The following is a 22573-nucleotide window of genomic DNA, read 5'->3' as shown; positions in this document are numbered from 1 at the left end:
AAAGTACTACTGCTACTGACCGCGACAAGAGGCTGAATTAACTTCAGTACAAACAGCATGGCGCCGAATAGCAGTCATTCGAGCTATGCTGACACTTTAAAATCGTTTTTCCAGAATAACAGTAGAGTTAAAGACTACCAAGCGCACTTGTCAAAGGTTCATTCTGTAGACTGGAGCTGCGATGGACGACGTCTGGCTTCGGGGAGCTTCGACAAGACCGTCAGCATTTTTGTCCTGGAAAGGGATCGCATGGTGTGCTAATGCAGAGTTACACAATTATTTTAAATTAATTTCATGGGATTGATTTAGTGAAGCAGGTAATGTTACTGGCATGTATGCTTCTTTCAGAATAAGGACCACGTTTTTAAAGGCCACGGCGACAGTGTCGATCAACTTTGCTGGCATCCTTCAAATCCTGACCACTTAGCTACAGCGAGCTTGGATAAAACAGTTCGACTTTGGGATGCACGGACGCCGAAATCTATAGCCGTTGTTGGAACCAAAGGTACAGATGATAAGCATGGTGCACAGGATCTTATTTGTGGGATATTTCAGGTGAAAACATAAACATATGCTGGTCTCCCGACGGCCAAACGATCGCCGTCGGAAACAAGGAAGACTTGGTTTCATTTATAGATGTGAGGTCGCACAAGGTGCGTGTGGACCAGCAGTTCAAGTTCGAAGTCAATGAAATCTCTTGGAACAACGCAAACTCTCATTTTTTCCTCACAAGTGGTCAGGGATGTATACACATATTGAGGTGAGGTCTCTGCAATGTCGATTAAAAACAAAGGAAATGCTGGTTCTATTCCGCTTTAATTTCTCCTCTCTCGCACTTTAGCTGTCCAGATCTACAGCTCCAGATCGTGCTCAATGCACACCCAGCTAACTGCATCTGCATTGAGTTTGACCCCACAGGACGGTACTTTGCAACAGGGAGCGTAGATGCGCTGGTCAGCCTCTGGGACGTTGAAGAACTGGCCTGTGTCAGGACCTTTTCAAGGTATGCAGTCCGCACATTTAAGTCGACGTCGTGGATTGTGCGAAGTGGTAATGGAGTTTGCCGTTTAACGTGTATCAAAACCCTGGTTTATTTTTCATGCTATCGATCTGGAGCCACCATGCAGCAATTTACAGTTAGCTACTATTCGCAAAAATTTACAGATTTATGCAGCTAGAATTTACAAACACATCCAGAGAAAGCAGCCTTGGACAGCCGGCTTGATCTCCTCGCACGACATTTCCACCTCCATGTGCCTTTCTTCTCAGACGACATAAATCTACCCTGTTCCACTGTACTGATCTACTTCACTGCTCTCTTAAGGGATTAAAGCTCTGTTGTACGCTATGCAAGTAGGTCGAGGGACTGCTCATCCCTCTAGCATTCTCATTACCCCTGTTTTGTGAAGACGAGGGAGAAAATATATTTGAGGTGGCATTCTAGCATTGCCTCAGCATCACCGTCAAAAGGAGGCTTAGCTTACAAGCCACGACCACGTGTGTGAAGAGTTGCGCCCCATTACTAGGCTAGGCATGCGCCTCCACGCATGTGCAAAGACACACTGCTATAGCCTGTTGCGTGAATGTGCCCTTTGCCTGGTCATGGGTTGTGTCGTTCCTCCCATCGGGTGTTGTTACCTGTTCTCCCAGCTGATGCTTCTAGATCTAGAGAATCACCATCTACAATAACATCGCGGAACTGATTCGGAATGCCCTGTATGATTACTGCAGTTTGTTCCTTCACATTAACATGTGGATTTCCTGTTTGTCTTTCATAGGTTGGAGTGGCCTGTGAGGACCATAAGCTTTAGCCACGACGGAAAAATGCTGGCGTCTGCTTCGGAAGACCTTTTAATTGACATTGCGGATGTTGAGACAGGTAAAAACAAAAACACATTTCTATTTTTGAAAACAGGTAAAAACAAAAACATTTCTATATTTTTGAAAACATCTCCACATTCCATAATTTTTTTTGCAGGTGATAAAATTTTCGAGGTGCCATGTGAATCCCCAACATTCACTATCGCTTGGCATCCAAAGAGACACCTGCTAGCCTTCGCCTGCGACGACAAAGTCGAACGTGACCAAGATGCAGGGACCGTTAAATTATTTGGCTTGCCCAGTTCATCGTAAACACCACTGACGAGTCATCACTGTAAATAAATCTGCACCACAGAGCTGCTGTCATGGTGAGTCACTTGTTGTGGGCCGGAATGCTAGGATCGACGTTATGGTCTTCTAAGCATTTTCACGCCAAGAAAGGTTTCAGGAAAGAATTCCTGAGTATACCAACTTCAATGTGACTTTGTAATAATACTGAAAAAGTTAGCTAGAATGCAGAAAATGTCAACAACGGCAATAAAAAAGGGACAGTTTACTGCTGCATAATCTAAACAAGTGACAGAATAGCTCGTTCTTTTTTCTGTCTCTTTTTCCTCTTCTCCTTAAAAGCATTTGTCGCGTCCATAAATAATGCCACGTCTTCGCGCGCGTCGACTTCTGTTTGCATCACACGCAAGCCAGCCAAGTTGAACCCGACAGTATCGCGTAGGCGGTTTACTTCCTCCAGCGTTGTCCTCCGCAGCTTGTCGATCAAGCCGACCATCGAGGAGGTTGTCGTGATTTGCCCACTGTGCACTTTGAGGAGGAAGAAAAGGGAGCGACAGCACAGTTCGACTTCCCATCCACGTTCGAGGAGCTCGGAGAGGACTCGAAGCAGGTCCGTGGTGTAGCTGAACGGCAAGACGAGCAGAGTTTCTTCAAGTTCACTGAATTTCACCCTTTTCAGAGCCTGTAGCATGTACTTGTGCGGACAAGTTGTTCCGTACGCCACGAACAACGGGTGCGGTGTGTGCACAGGAGTTGGCTGTCCCGCTGCTTTCAAGGCGGCAATTTCTTCGAGCTTCCCTTTCTCTTCCTTAAAAATGTCCAGAGCTTCCATGAGCCGTTCGGCGGTTTGAACCATCTCCGGCGTCTTCTTGCTCGCGAGCGCCACCTCGTCTTTGCCGCCTTCTCGCGGAATGACAGATTCCTCGAGCTGAGTGTTCGCTTCAAATTCCGCTTCTCGTTCCATTTCCTGCTCTTCTTCGAGGATGAGCGGCTCCTCCGATCTCTGCCACAGGCGGATGGACTTGTCGTGTGATGCCGTCGCGACGTGCACCCCGTTTGGGCTCACGCAGAGGGCCCAGATCTCTCCCTGATGTCCTTCGAGCGTCATGACTTTCTGGAAATTATCCGCGTCCCACTGTTTCAGCATCCTGTCCTTGCCTCCAGTGAAGAACAGGTGCGTTTTCGGGACAAACTGCAAGCACATGATGCTGTCGTCGTGGGCAAAGATGGATTTGTGGCAGTCGCCGAAATCGAGGCCCCATAACTTGACGTTCCGGTCCGCAGACCCAGTAGCGAGGATCTTGCTGTCGAAAGAGATGTCCATGCACAGGACTGGGAACTTATGCCCATACATGGAGAGGAAGAATTTGAGCGTGTCAACAAAGAAGACCTTCACTGTGCTGTCCATCAGTGAGACTGCCAGCAGTTTGCCGTTGGGAGTAAGCTTGACGCACAGCACGTCCTCCGTCAACTTCAGGGTGCGAGCGTGCACGAGAGTCACAATCTTGGCGCCCTCTCGATCCACAACGTCGTAGTCCCAAAATTTCACTTCCTTAGCTCCACTTCCAGACACAATCCCTCTCTGGTCCGTGTAACTACAAATGGACCAAACCGGACCTTCGTGAGCCTCAATGTCGTCGAGGAGAGACCCAGCTGCAATGTCGAACAGCTGCAGCTTTCCGGTTTTTGTTCCGATGATACAGTGTCTGTCTCCGGGTAGAAAGAGACTGCAGAGGGCATAGTCACACTCTATGGTCCTGATACACTGCTGGGTCGACCTGCTCCAGATTTTCACAGTTTCGCCGCTCGCCGAGAGCACCGCCGTGTTGTCAGAGCTGAAGGTAAGTGTTCGAACATCAGTCCGGTGACCTCCGTGCCTTATACTTTCCATTACAGCAGCTGCAGCAGACTTGTCGGTCGCACTCAGCGCGTACAGGTCAACTGCATTATTCTTCTGAGCGACTACGGCTTTTGCGAGACCGCTGCGTGTCGCGTGGACATCGACAGAGCAGGGTTTGCCTGCGGACCTGAAGGACTGCAAGCGTTCTACGATGTCTGCTATTGAAGGGTCGAGGTGAACATCTTCGAGGTCCTCTTCTGCCACATCCTTCAGCTTCTTTTTTCGTTCCTTTTTTTCTCTCTTGTGCACCCTCTTCTTGATTGTCTCCTCATCGTTGAGCTTGAAGACTTCGATCAAGGAGTCCGTACCATGACACATCATCAAACTCTCCGCCGGATCGACGACCAGCGTGCACACCCTTCCCTTTCCTTCTCTTACGACACTTCCAAACCTTGTGCAACTGATTGGTCCTTTCTCACCATCGTCATCCTCACTTTCGTCAGCTTCTTCAACAACTTTTGTTTTCTTCGCTTCTTCAACTTCAGCAGGCTCTTTTGCTACAGATGTTATGGTCCAGAATCTCAGCTCACTGTCAGCGCAGCCGGTCACAAGCCAGAGGTCATCTCTAAGCAGGACAAAGTCCCAAACCTCACTGCGGTGGCCAACAAGCGTCTTGAAACAGTGCTGGGTGTCCAGGTCCCAAAACTTCACGAAGGTGTCTTTGGAACTGGATATTAAAATACTCCCGCTTTTCATGAAACGACATCGAGTTACGACGCCTTTGTGTCCCTTCAATCGAAACAGTCCAGCTTCACTGACTACATCCCATAGTATGATCACGGCGTCCTTGCCACCTGACACGAGACGTCCCCTGCTAAAGTCCAAGCACGTCACAGGAGCTTTGTGTCCTTGAAACGTAATGCTGACTTCACCATTGTCCGTCTCGAACACACGAACCGCACCGTCAGCGTAGCCGACCGCGATTTGGCTGCCGTCGGGGTTGACCTCAAGGCAAGTAGCTTCATGCTTTACGCCGCGTAGTGACAGTGCCTTCTGCTTTGTTTTTGTGTCCCAGATGTGAACATCTTCGCATGCTGTAACGGCGTAATACCTGCCGAAGGTGTTCTTATACTCCGTGAATTTAATGCACGCATCAGCACTTGCGAGAGCTCCGAACACCGGACCGCTTATGTAGCGCTGATAATCGTGCGTTAGACCCATGTTCGCATTCACTCAATAAGATCTGAAGGAAAACAGTAATTGTAGCTGTTCAGACGCTACTATCGTAGAGCACTAATCACTGCGCTAAGCACTGATCACTTTTATATCAAAACAAACGTTCACTCTTCGACGCCATGTGCGTTTACACAAAGATGGCGGCGCCCATAGTGCGATTGCAGCGCTGTTGTCGCGTTTCCGTAATCGGACACTAGCTGTCAGGCCGAACGTTGTTGCTTTTGCGAAACAAAAAGTTGAGTGGTTGGAGTGGCTTTTTCGCTGCTCGCCTTTCAACGCAAGGTGGGGGGGAAATGCATTGAATGGGGGCGTGTTTACTGGGAAGCTTGCCGGCAAGAACAACGATGTCGTAGAGAACCGCGAAGTTCGCACCTTTTCTCCTCGGCATCTCTCGCATCACCTAGGTGAGTAGCTGGTGGAGTCGTGCGTATCACTCTTGGGGCACACGGGGAATCCTTGAAACCGAATAACGATCGGGTATCATAGAAACTCAACTACATTATCGCGTGATAACAGGCACTACTGCGTTGTTTCGACACGCGATGCAATGATGGGCATCAGGCGCTTAGGGGGAAAACTGCAGCTGTGTGTGTATATGTTCGTGCGTATGTAGCCGCTTGGTTCATTAGACCATGACCGCGCAATTTCATCTTTGTGTTGGCAATCAGCGTTGAGTGCTGCCAGGGGCATTCTGCTGTTGTGCGCAGAAGAAAGTTCCAGTCTCGTCACTGGAAAGAGGCTTCGTTGTTCTCCGAAGTTTTCTGAAGGGACCCTTCACTACAGCTAGTAAGTGATCGATCATTGTATTCCCCCTGGGTTGATATTTGTCGGTAAATGAAAAGAAATATCCTTCAATATTTGGCATCTGTTGCATCCAATCAATTAGTGAGCACCGTACCTGAGTAAAAAAGTGTCTTATTCTGTGACAGTGCATGCACACATACATACATATCTGCAGGTTTCTGGTGTTTTTCTGGCACTGTGTAGTCTTATGCAGTTTGACAATGCATATGTACACGGTGGGTGCTCTAAAAGGGTCAGTCACATTTTCGTGCGTGATGCGATACCTACCTGACGCACAGACTTCCACTGCCTCAGAATAAAGAATTTATGATAGAGAAACCTACGAAAAAAATCGTGGTTACCAAGCACTGCGTAATAAAATAAATACGACCACGCAAACTTTCGTCTTCATGCATTTCCTATGCGCTATACCGACATAAATACGGCAGTCTGCTGATGGTTGTGTACAGCATCCGCCTAGGGACGCTAGCCGACATGAGTTTGTTTCGACGTCACTAGCGCCCCTGTGCAGAAGCTGCACACACCACTGACAGACCGCCGGGTTTACATTGGTATAGCGCATAGGAAATTCATGAAGACGAAAGTTTGCATGGTCGTACTTATTTGGTTATGCAGTGCCTGGTGACCACGATTTTTTCGTACGTTTCTCTGGCACAAATTATTCACTGTGTGGTAACGGAAGTCTGTGTGTCAAGTAGGTAAAGTGTCACGCGCGACAATGTGACTGACATTTTAGAGCACCCACCCTGTATATTAATGCCTGTACTATTGTACATGCATTGTGGCAGTACGCCAGTTTATGCACCCTTAATTTTCTGAGTTGTCTACATCTCTTACAAACGTCACATCCACACACTGTTAATGGACTTTATTATGAAACCACAGCCTACTTGATGGGCTTCCAGTGAAGAGCTCATAAGCCAGACCAGCTGTTAACCACGTACTCGTATGCCCTTGATGACATATGTGTTAACATTGTACAGCATGCACCCCTTTGGGTAGGACATATCACATGAGTCAAAGAACGTTAACATTTGGTGAAGAGCAGTTTGTAAAAAGCAGTGATGGCATCCAGGCATTTCTCGTAGTTGTTATGCTTGTGTCTGGACTACGGGACTTGATTCCAGTTTTTGGCTCACTTCCATAGCAAAAATTTGGCGATGGATACATCAAAGTACATGCTTGTTTCAGGATTTTGAGAACACAAAGTGGCTTTAAGTAACGACTTACTCCAATTCTGCTATTCATTTTCATTCTGCTACGCATTTTCCAGAAAACCCTTCATTAAATAGTTGATTAATGGATTTTAGGATTTGTGTCTACGGTAGCTACATACTCGTTCCGGAAGAACGTCTGCCTAGCACTATTTTCGGCCTGGAAATATCGCTTCTATGCTGCTTTCATAACTTTTTCTAGAAAAATGAAGCTTTCGATGTGGGACAATACTGTATATGCTGAACAACACTGTTTTTAGATGCTGGTTTGAGCTGTTGTTTTCGTGGCCCCTCTGTGGTTTTCGCCCACGCTCAGGTGCAACACAGGTGTCTCTCTTGCCTACAAAACATTAGAGGCAGTCCGCCCAGCTCTATAATCAGCCTGGAAAAATCACATCTGTGCTGCTTTAATAGCTTTTTGTTGTTCGCCCCTGCAGTCAGGCAGAACGTATGTGATTTTTCGAGGCTGATTATAGAGCTTGGCGGACATACTTCTGGAAAGAGTATATAGCTACCAGAATCACAAAATCTAAAATCCATTAATCAACATTTTTTTTACAAAAAACATCCAAAAGCAATCAAGTATACGAAAAGCTTAAACTACCCGCATAATCTATCGTATCGTTGCGAAATGAAACTGTCGCACATTTTTGCCCATTGTTGCAACTTGCCGTTGTCTACTTGATCTGGGGTGCAGCTGTGCTTCGTGGTACCGTGACCTCAGATTGACAGCCCACATAGAGCACATTGTTCCTTGCACGCTGACGTGTTGGAACCTGGTGTAACGTTATTTTTTGTGTGGTCTGTCATCTGCTGCTTGACACTGTTCTGATAAAGATACTGAATGGTGCCTCGGGTAGTGGAATGGTTTGGTAAGCTTACCGTACACCATATTGCGATACCTAAATAGTGACTGGCAAATTGTTCAACTCTGCTTTTTAATTGTAGTGTGTTACACAGGTGCAAGAGACAATTTATGAAAAGGTTAGCCAGCTGTTCCAGCCTCAGAACATATCAGTTCTCTCTTGTTCAGCAGTGTTTACTTTGCTATCCCTTCCACAAGATGCATTGTATGCCATGAACATATATTGGATGCTTAATATGATTTTTGTAACTGGAAGCCGTTATCTTTTCACTCATCACAGTATTGTACACTTGGTTTCATTTTTATCGAGACAGGTTCTTTTTATTGGTGTTATCCCTACATCAAATCTCACGTGCCCGAGCATGTTCTTCGTTTCTTATGTTTCTGAGAGTATTTCCTGTTCTTTTAAGGAATTTTGCTGAAATAGCAACCCATTAAATGTATGACCCCGCTCCATGAATCCGACATGCAGAGTCTCACATTGCCCATCTGAACGTCGCCCCCCCTTGCCCCCCACTCGGTACGCCCCTGGTTGTCTTGGTTTGATCTTTCACGGTATACATTGTCCTGGTATGAGATGTCCCAGTATGAGTTGTCCTGGTGCAGATGAAGTGAAGTGAGATGAGGTGAGGTTATTTTGGTGCAGACTGCCTCTGCAGTCTGGTATGCAAGAGAGGCTCTTGCTCAAGGCACACACCTGTCTTGCATATAGTGAAGAATGCTGTGCGTGGGCAAAAACCACACAGGGGACACGAACACAACAGCTCAAACCAGCATCTTACGTTTAATTTCCAACACGAGAGAAATGTACCACCACCAGCTTGCCTGTATCTACGCGATTTTACGCGGTTACACAAAGACTTCGGTAATGGTCCAGTGCAAACGGTCCAGTTGTTTAGAACAAAACAATAAACGGTAAACGAAATAATTTAGAAACAGCTGGTACACCATTAGTGAGACCCCCTTTCTCCCCTTTATTTAATGACAGGGGAGAGCAATGTGGTGCAAGGAATGGGGCCGCTGAGCCGTGCGGTGCGGCGGTCCCTGTCTGGTGGCAGGGGTCTTGCCAAGGCTCTGGCTCTGCTCTTTGTCATTACGATCGTCTGGCTTCAAGCACGGCTCACAGGGTTAACGGGGGACTCGATGCCCTTCCTCTTCGAGGACATTGCGCCGCCGCCCAATGTATCTTGGGTGCTCCACAACGCCACGTCGGACACCCTGCGTGCTCTCAGGGCATACGTGGATCAAGTCAATGGGCTTCAGGTTTGTGGCAATGTTGAGATCTAGATCATGCAGAGTTGTTAACGAGATTTACGTGAAATAATTTACAGCCTATGTCTTTGAGTTGTAAGTATTTTATGTCTCGCTCACTTTTTAGATATCGTTGCACATTGGTAGTACATGCGTAGACTTTCCAAATGAGTTCACAAGCGTAGACAGGCAGGGTAGTTGGTACAGATCCGTCATACTAAAGCAGCAGGAACAAATCCCAGACGAGACAGAGCTCACCAGCAGTTGTTTATGTGTCCCCTGGCTTGTCTGGGCCTCCTTCTTGTTGCTTTACTATGATGGATCTGAATAAGTTAGTAAAAATGTCAAATGTTTTGCACACCTATCACACACTGAGTGTGTGAAAGGCTTCCAATTGATTTATAATTCCCTTAGACAGCTAACTGAGGTTCTGATATCGGGGCAATCAAAAAAGCAACCTGGAAAGTGTTTGAATGTTGAAACCTATGTCAAAGAATAATTGTGTGAATGTAAAGAAGGCGAAAGTAGTATGCCTTTGTGCCTCAAAACCGAGGTTGTCTTAGTGGGTCACGAGCGACATGTCTCTCTTGACATGTCGCTCTGGCATGTCATGAAAACCAAAAACTGCTCATGGGGCAGAATTACATTGAACATTCGCATGGTGCCAGAATATCGAGAGCGGCGCAGTGCACACACGGCAGACCACACTATCAGCCCTGTTATCTACTAAGGAATGCTAGTATCTTGTGGATGAGCTGCAGGATACTCCCCATAGTTTGAAGGGCATGAAAAGACATTTAGTATTCATGTCGTAGCAGAAGGCTAGGACAATTTGTGTAGCTTCCAGTGGAGTATTCTGCAAATCCGAGTAAATATTCTAGTGGGGCAAAAAAGGAGAAGAAATGCTCATGGGGCACATAAGGCATGTGGCATGTTATGTTAAGCATTTGTATGGTGCCAGAACATTGGGAGTGGCATACAGCATACTTGGCAGGTGACGGCATATTTTCCCTGCCGTCTGCTAAGGAATATCATGCGACTGCGAAACGAGGTTTTTCCCACGATAAGCAGCGCACAAAATTGCGCTTGCATGGCAGCACAAGGCTTTAAAGTTTTTTCGCGTCTTCCACTGGAATATTCTAGGGAATGACATTCGTTTGAATACACAGTAGTGTCATGTTCTTATGCATGGTTCTCTCTTGTTTCTCTCAGACTGTACACAACTTTGATACCTATGGACCCCTTGGTCCAAACGACCCAGTGATCGTAGTGCAGGTGCACAATCGATGGCACTACCTGTTCTCCCTCCTGAGCTCCCTAAAGACTGCCCCAGGCATCAACCGAACCCTTCTAGTCCTCAGCCATGACGAGTACAGTCCAGTCATTGAAACCCTCGCTACACGCGTTACGTTTTGTAAGGTAACAAGGCTACAAGTTCCTACTGTCACACATCAAGACTTATGGATTCATAAATGGAAAGTATCTTCACCTTTTTTTTTTTTTTTTAATCTTTACTCTTCCAGATGATGCAGATTTTCTTTCCTCATGCAATCCAACTTCACCCGAACCTGTTTCCTGGTCAAGATCCCAAAGACTGCCCTCGAAACATTAAAAAAGAAGAGTACGTGTTCCACTAAATCTGTGACGTGAGCATCTTGTGTGTTAGACGTGCGTAAAATTCTGTTAATACCTGTATGTGTGTCACATTTTGCAGCGCAATACGTATAGCGTGCAACAATGCAAACTACCCCGACAACTTTGGGCATTATCGAGAGGCAAAATTTTCTCAGACGAAACATCACTGGTGGTGGAAGGTAAATGTTTAGTCAGTTCATGAAAGTCGTAGCTTTGATGTCTTATTATTATATTGCATTACTGCAGATCTCCTAGATTTGGCTGCATTTGCTGCACCATTTCAAGCAGTGCAGCACTTTCGTGTTAGTTTTTTCAGTTCCACGCACAGCCAGTGCACTTTCCCATCTGCATTGGGAGCAGAACTATGGAAGACGACCAGTCCTATATACTTGCTCATGTGTCCTTGGAACTGAATGCAGAATGCAGCTGCGCTTGAACTGTATGATTCATACAGTACGAACCGAAACTCCTTGACCACGACAACCATCATGGAACTTTCTCAAGATATTAAACTTATTTTTGGAACTAGTGCAGCAAGTGCAGCTAAATCAGAGTCCTTATGCCTTGTACTAACTTGAGCTCTCTCCAAATCCGTAGATGAACCAAATTATGGATGGCCTGAATATCACCCGCAATCATCAGGGCCCTTTTATTCTCCTCGAAGAAGACCATTACGTTGTTCCAGACTTTTTACACGTCTTGCGACTTATGGAAGAAAGCCGGGACAGGTACAGATATTGTACAGTGTTGGACAGAAGTTTGTGGAACACTCTTCGGCTCATTCCTTCCTCAGAGTGACATGCTATCAGCGAATGGGACTGTTAGTGTTTTCACATGAGCGACATCCTGACGGAAGATTCTAGTGGAAGAAAAAGCGAAAACGCTGCACATAGAGACGAAGTTCCGTCCCCTGTCATGTTGAGCATTCACACGGTGCGAAATATTGGGAGTGGCGTACTACTGCGCACTTAGCAGACGACACCGTCAGAGTCTTTCCTGTTGTCTGCTATGGAATACCTTGTGGCTGTGTCGCAGGATATTCCCCACGGTTAGCAGTGTACGCGGACACTTGACACTGAGCGCTCGCGCTCAGAAAGCTATGACGTTTTCTTTCGCGTCTTCCACTTCTGCGCTGAATGTCGCTCGTGTGAATACACAGTGTCCGGCCTTACAGACATGGGGCTAAGTAACCCAGACACCTGTTTGTAAGTCCGTACGGAACCATTCACTGCTAGTGTATCAGCCTGAGAAAGGCATGTGCCGGAGCGTGTTCTGTGAACTTTTGTCCAGCACTGTACCATGTCAGGTACACCATGTCTCACGTAGCCATCTTACAGGTGCAAAGGCTGTACAATGGTAGTACTAGGAACCTACTTAAAATCTTACAACTACCGGAACACTGGTGATCAGGTATGTGCCGATAAAAAGGGGTGACCAGTGTCAACGCCACCTATATAGAGAAAGCCTGCTTACTCGTCGACGTCACATAACTAATAGTCAGCCAATGAGGATCGTGTTTTCAACGGCGGCAGCCAATCACGAACGTGCTTTCACTGGTCGTGGCCATGAAGACGAACCACCGTCGTCTGCGAGTGTTGATTGTACGTCCCCGCGTACTAAATGGGAAAACTTTGGAAATAAAGCGCAAAATGGTCCCAATCTTTCTCAAATCTGATTTTCTGGAAAGCGTGTTGCACTTTTTGTCTAAATATTCAGGTCTGCAGGTTCCAGGCAAGCTGCAGTCATTTACCGGTTCATGAATTCGCGGAACGGCGAATTGCAGTAGCGGACGAATTCTGACTATATATGTCCATGTAGCGAAGGAGGGAGAGGAGGCAATGAGCAGGCCTTCTGTATCTAGGTGGCGTTGCCAGTGGAAAGGAGTTTCTCGTACGACGTCTGCTCATGTTGAGTACCATTTTAATGATGCAGGCAGAAATACTTAGGTGGGCTTCAAGCAAGCACAACATGGGAATGGTGATGTACAGGGACCTCTGGACACACATAAAGCGTAACTGCTCGACCGTAAGCATTTTACTTGAATTGATTTGGGAAAATTTGGAAACACAAAAGTGTTTTTCAGGTATTCTGCCGCTTCGACGATTACAACTGGGATTGGTCCCTGTACCGTGTGAGCATGGCTTGCCTGTCCGCCCCCATTCAAGTGATGGTCATCAAGTCACCCAGAATCTTTCATATCGGAGAATGGTTGGTTACCGCTGCTGTTTTTCATAGTCAGAATAAGACGATGGGCCATTCCACGCCAGGTGGTGCCGCTCAACACCCTGTAGAATTTTATGCGAATTTTTTTGGTGGTTCCACTCGGAAAGCAACAAAACATTGCTCTTTTCTAAGGAATTTTGGGATGCAGAGCCCTCAAAGATGCAGTGCATAGCAAAAACCTATGTCGTTTTGAGCAGACATTACAGCCCATGTAAGGCACGGAGCATGTTAGAAAGCTTCTTATTTGATAGGGGAGAGTTCATTTTACCGTATTTAAACAATTTTCATTGTCACACTCGATGGGCTCGACGCTTGTGGCACGCACGAAATTTGCAAAGTCTGTGCAAGTTCAGGAATTTTTTTGCAATACAAAATTCTGGATTTTCTTCCTCATAATTTTTTGGTGATTACCCACGAGCACACACACAAAAAAAATTCAGTTCCGCGGGTGCACTGTAGGCCGCAGTAAAAAATCGGGAAGTTAAAATATGACAAAATGCACATATTCGACCGAAAAATTTAGTGTTAGGAGGTCGGGATAAACACGTGATCAAGGTGTCATTCAGTGAATGGTCTTCTTAGGAAGATGTAACAAAAAAATCTCAGCGGTACTTTTTGTTAAACTCAAATAATAATTTTTTAATTGAATGTAACTTCGCAATCGTGTATGCATGCTGCGGTGCATTGTAGCGAAGGACAGACTGAGCGGGTAACTCACAAAACACTAGACGGAAAGAAAACACTAAGCAGTCGCATTATTGAACAGCAAATAACGATTGCAAGCACATGTTTCCCTTCTTCAGCTGTGCAGTGAGTGCACATCAATCTGGCCATCTTGTGCACCAACAAAATAAGAGATAAGGAAAGACAGGGAGACAGGGGTCCATTCAGGCTTTATGGTACCATATGGTTGCGTTTGGCAGTGCAGCATCCAGCATCCATCAGACCTTGGCATCAGTAGAGTAATGACAACATGAACAGTGATCAAGTACTACGTGCACCGAACACAAGCGCAGAATGCTTTCACCACTAAGTTCCTGTGGTGTGCCTTTGTTTCTTTTTCTGCATTTACCAGGCTCCAAGGAAAAAGGCGAACAGTGTAGTCATTTTTAGGGATCACGTTTATGCACTGAAGTGTCTCCACGTAGCAAACAGTACAAGTGTTGCCAGTCCTCGTACGCCCGCCCATGTTTCTTCGAAATAACTATTCCCCATATGGAAGACGACAATGAAATAAACGTCGACCCAGCTGACTACTGTAGCTTTGTACGCAACAGAGATGCCTGGAAATAGCTTATCTGATGTTGAAAGTGATAGCACTCGTGAGTGACAAAATTTTTCCCTTACATCTGCATTTTTCTGTACATCTGCACTGTTGGTGCACGAAGCAAAAAAAAGTATATCGCAGCTACTAAGTCAGATTTATGTACTTGCAAGAGGAGTGCATAGCTAATAGGTTGCTAATCTGTTTCCAATACAGTAAGGAGTTAGCACACACACATGAAAAGGAAAAAAAAAAAAGCTGAAAGAAAGAGAAAGAGAGTGGCACACAGCAGGAACATACTGAGCTAAAGCATTCTCCGCTTCTGCTCGGTGCAGGTAATACTTGATGACTGTTCATGCCGTGATTACTCTACGCATGTCAGCGACTGCACTAACAGCTGCCACCACGGCCAAAAGCAACCATATGGTACAAATGGTACGAATAGCCGAGGATGCGACAGAGGTCGTTCCCCCGTGACGCGAGAGCGCGCGAGTCACGCTGCTGCTCCTTTCGAAAAGGGAGAACGACCCTCACCACGAACTCCCTTACATCATGTAGCGCAATGCAAGCAATGACTTTCCTTTTGGTGCTGGCGGAGGAGATAAGATCAAAGAGATTGCACGGCCCGGAACCTTATCACCTTATCTCTGTTTTGACCTTTTTACCCCCCTCGCAACAATAAACCGCGAAGCTGTGTGACATCGCTCTGGCGGAAAACAGCGACCAGAACACGTGGAGGGAACATATCAGGACAACTTGTGGGAACATTACGCGTCACCATTCCGCAAGTCGGCTTCACCTAACGCCTGCGTGCTTTAGGAGAAGCTCGCTTTAGACCACTGTCGCGCGACTCGCGGGTGGAAAGCACTTTTGAATAATCTCGCGTATTTGGGCAGCATTGGCCAAAAACGGAGACGCAAAAGCGTTACGACCGACCTCTTTCACTGACAGTAACGGAAAATGAACAGTCACTGTCTATTTTCTTGTCTCAATTTTTATTTTGGTTTTACTCGTTTGATACGAATTTTTTCGTGAGATTCGTATCATCGAGATTCTACTGTACCACAAAACCTGAATGGATCCCTGTCTCCACGTCTTTCCTTATCTCTCATTTACCAGCACCGCAAGCCGGCTAAAAGTTTCGTTGGTGCACAAGACGGTCAGATTGATGAGTGCTCACTGCACAACCGTCGGGTCTCAAAGGAGGGAAACATGTGCTCGCATTCGTTATTTGCTGTTCAATAATGCTTAGTGTTTTCATTCCATCTAGTGTTTTGTGACTTATCCACTCAGTTTTGTCTTTGGTACAATGCACCGCAGCGCACATATACGCTTGCTTAGTTGCCTTCAATTAAAAAATTGTTATTTGAGTTTAACACAAAGTACTCTGAGATTTTTTTGCTAAGTCTTCCTAAGAAGACCGTGCACCGAATGACACCTCAAATTTTTCTGTCACAAATGTGCATTTTGTCAAATTTTTACAACTTCCCGATTTTTTACTGCTGCTTACAGTGCACCCGCGGGAATTTGAGGAAGAAATTTCAGAATTTTATATTTAAGAAAAAATTTTAAACTTGCACAAGCTTTTCAAATTTCGTGCATGCCACAAGCGTCAAGCCAATCGAGTGCGACAGTGAAAATTGCTTAAATACGTTAAAATGAACTCTCCCCTATCAAATAAGATGCTCTCTAACATGCTCCATGCCTTACATGTGTCGTAACGTCTGCTCAAAACGACGTGGGTTTTTTGCCGAGCACTGCATCTCTGAGGGGCTCTGCATCCCATAAAGTTCAATTTCTTTCGAAAAGAGCAATGTTTTGTTGCTTTCCGTGCCATAAGGAACCACAAAAAAAATAATTTGGCGTGGAATGGGCCCGGTGATAGATAGAAAAGTTCTGCCCTAGCCTGCTTTTGTAAATGCAGACTTGCATGAAGGCGTGCCACGGGTAATGCACACAAACCAAACATAAGACTTTCAATATGAAAGTACCACATATAGCTCGCACAAGCCCAGCCAGTCTGTGCTTACTCAGAAACAAGTTAGCATCAAGTTGAGATGAATTATAAGTTTATAACATGATAATAAGGCTTTACAGGGTTGCCTAGCGGTCCTATCACTGTATCATGTAAGAAAAAGATAAGACAATAAAAAGAAGTCAATCGATCAATCCACAATTAGTGAGAATTTGTGGCTACTTGTCACAGGACAACTATAATCATAAGCGACGCTCAGTTTATTGTGCACCAAAATCTCATCACACTGCACACTGTATTTAACGTCTGTGATGGAAGCCATAACCGCCAATGAATGCCGATAACCGTATGTCAAGAGGTCAAGATCGGGGTCCTAGTGGCACCATACTGTAGAGCATTGTAGGCAGCCAGAAAGGCTCCCTTTGCCCCAAAGATGTTAATCAGACGGCTGGGAAGATAGATGGTTTGTTAATACTACCAATGACAATAATGTTTGGTCTAATTATCAATCAACCAATAAATCAATCAATCAATCAATCAATTTTTATTTCATTCATTCATACAATGCATACAATATCATAGAACTGAAGGAGCCAGAGGGAAAATCCCGGGCAAAGGAAATCCCGGGCAGAGGGAAAATCCAGGGAAAAATTATGCTATTACTTTAAACTTGGCGACTTTTAGCGACTTTTTCCCAAATTTGGCGGTATTTAGCACCTCTTTAAATCAAATTTAGTGACTCAGAGCAGACAAAAAGTGGCAACGCTGCTGCCGCATAGTATACAGGGTGTCCCAGAAAACGTGTCATTGAATTATAATAAAAAAACTACACCACCTAGAGTCATGCGGCCAATGGCATTTGTTCTTACTGGGTTTTTGCCACCTCCTCATGTGAATGTCGTGTAACGCAAGTTTAATTATGTAAATTTTTGTGAGCTTAAGTAAAAAATTTGCCTAGTAAAGGTCACCTTTTTTACCCCACCAATGTGAAGAGCGTGTCTAATTTAGTCAAATTAATGATAATTGACAGGCATATTCAGGAGCTATCCCATCGGAAAAAATAGCCGAACATCATGCCCTACGGATGTCGCACAGAATAGCGCACAATGAATTTTTTAGCGCAATCTTTGTCAGTCCGACGAAAGGAGGTTGGGAACCCAGCCCTCCCCAATATCGCAGAAGGAGATAAAACAGGCACGGCTTATCGCGTTCGACTTTCGCTGGGATAATGCTTTCCCTCTCCCAATTTTAGGAACTGTTACATTTTCTACTATCACCCTGTGGGCTGGCTTCGGAACCTCCTGTCGTCGCACTGAGAGCGATTGCGCTCAAAAAGTCATCGCGCGCTATGATCCGGTGCTCCTAAAAGCATGATATTCGGCTATTTTTTCCGATGGGATAGCTCGTGAATATCACTGTGAATTATCATGAATTTGAGTGAATTCGGCACGCTCTTCATATTGGTGGGGTAAAAAAGTGACCTTTACTTGGCAAATTTCCGAGTTCAGTTCGCAAATATTTACCTAATTAAACTTGGAGTACATGACATTCACATTAGGAGGTGGCAAAAACCTAATAAGAACAAATGCCGTTGACCGCATGATTCTAGGTGGCGTAGTTTTCTTATTATAATTCAATGACACGTTTTCTGGGACACCCTGTATGTGGGGGGGGTGGAGGCAAAGTTCTGCAATGCAGCACATGCTTTATATTCCAGAAATTCTGGTACTTGTTCATATCCTGCATCATTGTGATGTGCACGTTTTTAACGATTTCAACCAGTAAAAAGGGCAGGTTTGCATGAGATGCAGGTGTGGATCCAGGATTTTTCAGAGGGGCAGTGGTTCCTGTGAACTGAAGCACTCGGATGACACAGAAATTGAGCAGGGATCCTCCATGATGTAACCTTTGCATGAACATGCACATGAGTGGCATGGTTTCGTGGCCACAGCTGAATGCCGCACACGTTGCACCTTTAAACTTACTCTTGTGACTTACGCTTGCAGCGGTGTCCACCACAAAGGCAAGGACTGCTCGAGCCAGCGAATGGTAGAGCAGGCACGACGCGTAATCTCGTCTGCCCACTCGTACCTATTCCCGTCCAAGTTGGTTGTGAAAGCCGGCTCCCAGCGGACTGTAAAACCTCCTAAAGGCAATGGCGGATGGGGTGACATCCGTGATCACCAGCTCTGCCTCAACAGCACGCAGATTGGTGTCAGGTAATCATACGGTAACGGCGAATGTGCCGTGTACGTCGAGCGCCGAATTCTTGTCTGTGTCGTCGAACACTATATAGGAATTAAAAATGCAACATGTAGCCTAAAACCAGCTCAGAGGGGTGACAAGAATCAAGATAGCCTTGCCCTTAGCAGCATTGTGGACACTAGTCAGATATAATGCCATTTCCTAATTCCGTGTGGTTTGTTTCTTGTCCCAGTCGGGTCATGTTTTTGTAAAGTGCCAGCCAAAAAAAGTGTGACACGTACGATCTTGCAGTGTTTGCATTGTTTTTATGCTACCGAGCAGTTTCAAGTGCTTTGACAAAAGACGACTTCTGGTTTGCATCATAGCTGCGGCATTTAGAGGTGCACGTGCGATTTGGAATTGTAAGCGCAGGTAACGTCCCTCAGGTCACTCAAAATTTCACCTCTAGTCTCATTTTTAGTTTTAAAGGACAGCTCCGGCCAAATGCAATGTCAAAAATTGGACATTGCACTTTGTTTTTTGAAAACAGAACCGAAAAGGGCTTAAAACAGCATTTTGTGATCTCTGCTCAGGAATAGAACACACCGCACTTGCTGAACGATATCTGCTCTAAACATAAAGTATTGAAAATGGAATTATGGTGTTATCAGCGGTTAGGAGTATTTATCAGAATTCATAATCGGTAATTATTAGTTGTCACCACATGCGGTGTTCCTACTGATGCAGCAGTTCTATATTAGTACGATGCCGTATCTTTAGCTACCCTTGTGTTTCTGTACCATACCTCTATGTACATGTTCGGAGGAACAGATATTTTTGGTTAGTGTCACAAACAAACCTAATAATGAAAAAAAAAAAAAACTCTCTCATTCACTCGATTCTGAGAAATAGTGGTAAAGGTTCAGACTGCACGACACAAACAACACACCTGCGAAAAGGCAGTTGGCAAAGAAAAATCGTAGAGCTTCGAATGGTTGTGCAGTCCCCCACATGCATGGTTACAGAACAGTGTGTCAGCACGCGTGTAAAAACCGGTACAATCAATCAATGTGCACGTGTGCTGCACAGCGGTGGCATCTCGTGCCACCTGGAATCCGAGCAACACTGGTTTTGTGGCTGTTCACTCTTAAGTTAGCAGAAGTTCTTTATAGGCAGCGCTTGCTCAATATTTTTGCAGGTACATGTATATAAAATAACTGTAATAACTGTTGCAGTCACACTGTAAGTGACCACTTGCCTTTTGGCAGGGGTTGTCCTTTATTGAGACGGCATGATTATGGCTCCCAGGTTTGCTGCAGCAGCAGCATTTCAGTCAGTGTGCGATGATGTGGTACCACGCATATGCTACGAAACGATATTTTTTTACAATGTGTGCACATGCTTCTTCGACACTTTTGAGGTGTGTCAGTGTAACATGTACATAGCAATCTCGAAACGATTAGTCACGCGGCCTCGAGGATGAATGTTTTTAGTCATTTTATTATCATAGTGCTTTTCAGTTGCTCAAAACCATTTTGTATTTTTGGACCGGGGGTTCCAAAATGGCATTACTGCAGAAAAGTTCCTTCGTATTTTCGGACATTTCCTACTTCAATTATCCATTTTACGTTGTGTGTACGAGCAGTTGCCGTTATTTGCGCTCTTGCTCGGTACTTACTACAGGTTTTCCCAGTCATTTTAATCCAAGTGCCATCGAAATTAATCCACGTGCCATGCAAACTTTATGGGGCATGGATTAATTTAGCTGGCACTTGGATTAAAATCGCCAGGAAAACCTGCAGATAACTGTTCTAGAGTTTGCTTGTTTATTAATTTGCTGCTTAAAGCATAACACTATAAGCTTTTCATTTTGTTATATATTGTATCGTTATACGTACATGTGCTCATAACCGCAATGTTTTTTTAAGCCCTAGTAAGCCTAGTAAGCCTTAGTTTGCCTTGCTATTCAGGAACAATATGCAGTCTACCCTCGATACGTGAACAGCTAAATTTCTCAGGGATTTCTCAAAGAATTCGTATAACGGGGCTTTGAATTAACAGAAGGGTGAAGGGAGATCTCTATAAGACTCGATAAACACCCCACCTAGTACAGAAAATACATAAAGCATCTTACATAGGATGAACATTAATACATTGTCGCTTGATTGCACATAATTTTTCTGTCTTTGTTTCTTTCTCTCTCGTTGATGTTACCCTCGACGTTCTGCTTTACAACCTGGAAGTGGTTGCAAAGCAGTGACCAGTTACTCTTTACAGCAGCATCTCCAGCACCAGTAGCCGCCACTGCTGTTATCGTTGCTGTAAAAGTTGACTTTCCAGTGACTAGTATCAATGAGTGGAAACCAGCCTGCCCAAAGTTGCTTCTGCAAGTACCTTGTTTATCCCTTGCCAACCACTTTCACTTTGCCCTTCCTGAAGCGGGCATTACACCAAAGTCCAGTAGGACAGTTGCCTGCTCGTTTTTGCCCAAGAAACTCTTGTCGCCTTTCCTGCTGCGTGGACACCCGGTTCTTTGTTGACCGACCAGGTTCGTTTCTTCAAAATGGGCTTCGTTTGAGGGTTCATGAGATGAGGAGCGCATATAAGGGAAATAACTTCTCCCTTTCGTAAAACGAGGGACTTTGTAAACAAAAGCTTCACAAGTCGAGGGACGGCTGCATATATAAAGGTGCCATAAGTGGTTTTTCGACATATCTATTGTCCTAGCTTTTGTGAGAGTTGAATCTGTTCTGTTACAGTAGGAATTTTTTTGTAGGAATGTAATAAGAACGCAGCGTTTTTTTGTGTACGATATTTACAGTGACAAAGAATGTAAGATACGGTTGCCATGTGATGAACAGAACTTATGTGTATGTCGCATACTTAAATACAGTCGACCCTCGTTTATCCGGACGGCTCCGTTTCCTGTGAAAATGTCCGTATAGCGGGGGATCCAGATAAGTGAAACATGAAAATCCAGAGTGATCCTAAAAGGACATCTTTATTGACCATTACACAGACAACTATCCATTGTCATCTGTTTCATTCTAATACACGCATCCAGTTCTTGCAAACCTTTGCTAAGGGCATTAACTTGGGAAAAATTGTTCTGTTGCTCTAGCGCTGTTAAAATAAAAATACTAGCGCTGTTCTCAGTGCTGCCCGCGCATTTTCTACCGTCATAGCTGGTGCATCCCTGCTTTCATCATCAGATTCTTGTTGAACACTATCGGAAGCGACGACACTGACGATGTTGTCCTCTGTGATTGCAGTGCAGGGGTCCTCATTGCGGAGCTTCTCAGTCAGAAATGACCAGGCTGCTCAGTGGATTACTTTTGTGTAACCAGCAAAGTGGGAAAGGGAGAAAATTCTTCCTAGCAACACCCTCTTTGTGTCAGTAAAAAGGAGGTCACGACCAGGGTTCTCGACCTCGCTTGACTAGGTGTTTGGGCCAAGTGTCCTTCCTGGACAATGACCGGATAACTGAAGCCGATTGTTCGGTATTAGTCACTTCTGTTCCCTGGAATTCTCGTCCGAGTCCGGAAGCTGAAGTCTGGATAAACGAGGGCGAAATACAGGGGGAGAAATCCGTCCCCATGCTTTTTTGTCCGGATAGCGCAGGATCCAGATAAATGGAGTCCGGATAAACGCGGGTCGACTGTAATAGTATTAAATGGGCAATGACAGCAAAGTGTTTACTTTAGCTGCCATATTTGTCGTCTGCAGTTGAGCCATACAGTTGTTTCGTTCTGTAAACTTTTTTGTTTGGTTTTTATTTTATTATTTTTACCGAATTAAGAGTGATAATGCTAGATTTTTTTAAAAACATCTAGCACTTCTGTGTTGAATTGTACCAAAGGTTTATCAGTGATAATAAGGTGATTGTGTGAAGTTTTTGCAAATAAATTATGGAAATTTCTCAGGCAGAAATTTCCTGACACAAAATGACATGTACTCTCTGCACAAGTAACCC

General features: G+C 45.0%; 3 protein-coding genes across 3 annotated transcripts; 2 read left to right on the top strand and 1 right to left on the bottom strand.

The window, feature by feature from the left end:
- The first annotated feature begins 29 nt into the window (after positions 1-29).
- Positions 30-2175, top strand: LOC135396945 (THO complex subunit 3-like). The gene is made up of 6 exons (XM_064628193.1): positions 30-252; positions 349-505; positions 556-760; positions 842-1003; positions 1779-1879; positions 1979-2175. The coding sequence occupies exons 1-6, from the start codon at positions 58-60 to the stop codon at positions 2131-2133; spliced, it is 975 nt and encodes a 324-aa protein (XP_064484263.1). The 5' UTR covers positions 30-57; the 3' UTR covers positions 2134-2175.
- LOC135396941 (WD repeat-containing protein 3-like) lies at positions 1834-5394 on the bottom strand. The gene has a single exon (XM_064628187.1). It carries the CDS (start codon positions 5168-5170, stop codon positions 2390-2392), a length of 2781 nt encoding a protein of 926 aa, XP_064484257.1. The 5' UTR covers positions 5171-5394; the 3' UTR covers positions 1834-2389.
- On the top strand, positions 5378-22548 carry LOC135396944 (alpha-1,6-mannosyl-glycoprotein 2-beta-N-acetylglucosaminyltransferase-like). The gene is made up of 10 exons (XM_064628192.1): positions 5378-5589; positions 9057-9331; positions 10532-10738; positions 10843-10940; positions 11034-11133; positions 11552-11682; positions 12292-12364; positions 12887-12979; positions 13038-13162; positions 18423-22548. Exons 2-10 carry the CDS (start codon positions 9080-9082, stop codon positions 18637-18639), a joined length of 1296 nt encoding a protein of 431 aa, XP_064484262.1. The 5' UTR covers positions 5378-5589; positions 9057-9079; the 3' UTR covers positions 18640-22548.
- The last annotated feature ends 25 nt before the right edge of the window (positions 22549-22573 follow it).

Source organism: Ornithodoros turicata, chromosome 6 (assembly GCF_037126465.1).
Source record: "Ornithodoros turicata isolate Travis chromosome 6, ASM3712646v1, whole genome shotgun sequence".
Taxonomy (NCBI): domain Eukaryota; kingdom Metazoa; phylum Arthropoda; class Arachnida; order Ixodida; family Argasidae; genus Ornithodoros; species Ornithodoros turicata.
The sequence above is the reverse complement of the archived record's forward strand: the minus strand, read 5'-3'. Positions and strand labels throughout refer to the sequence as shown.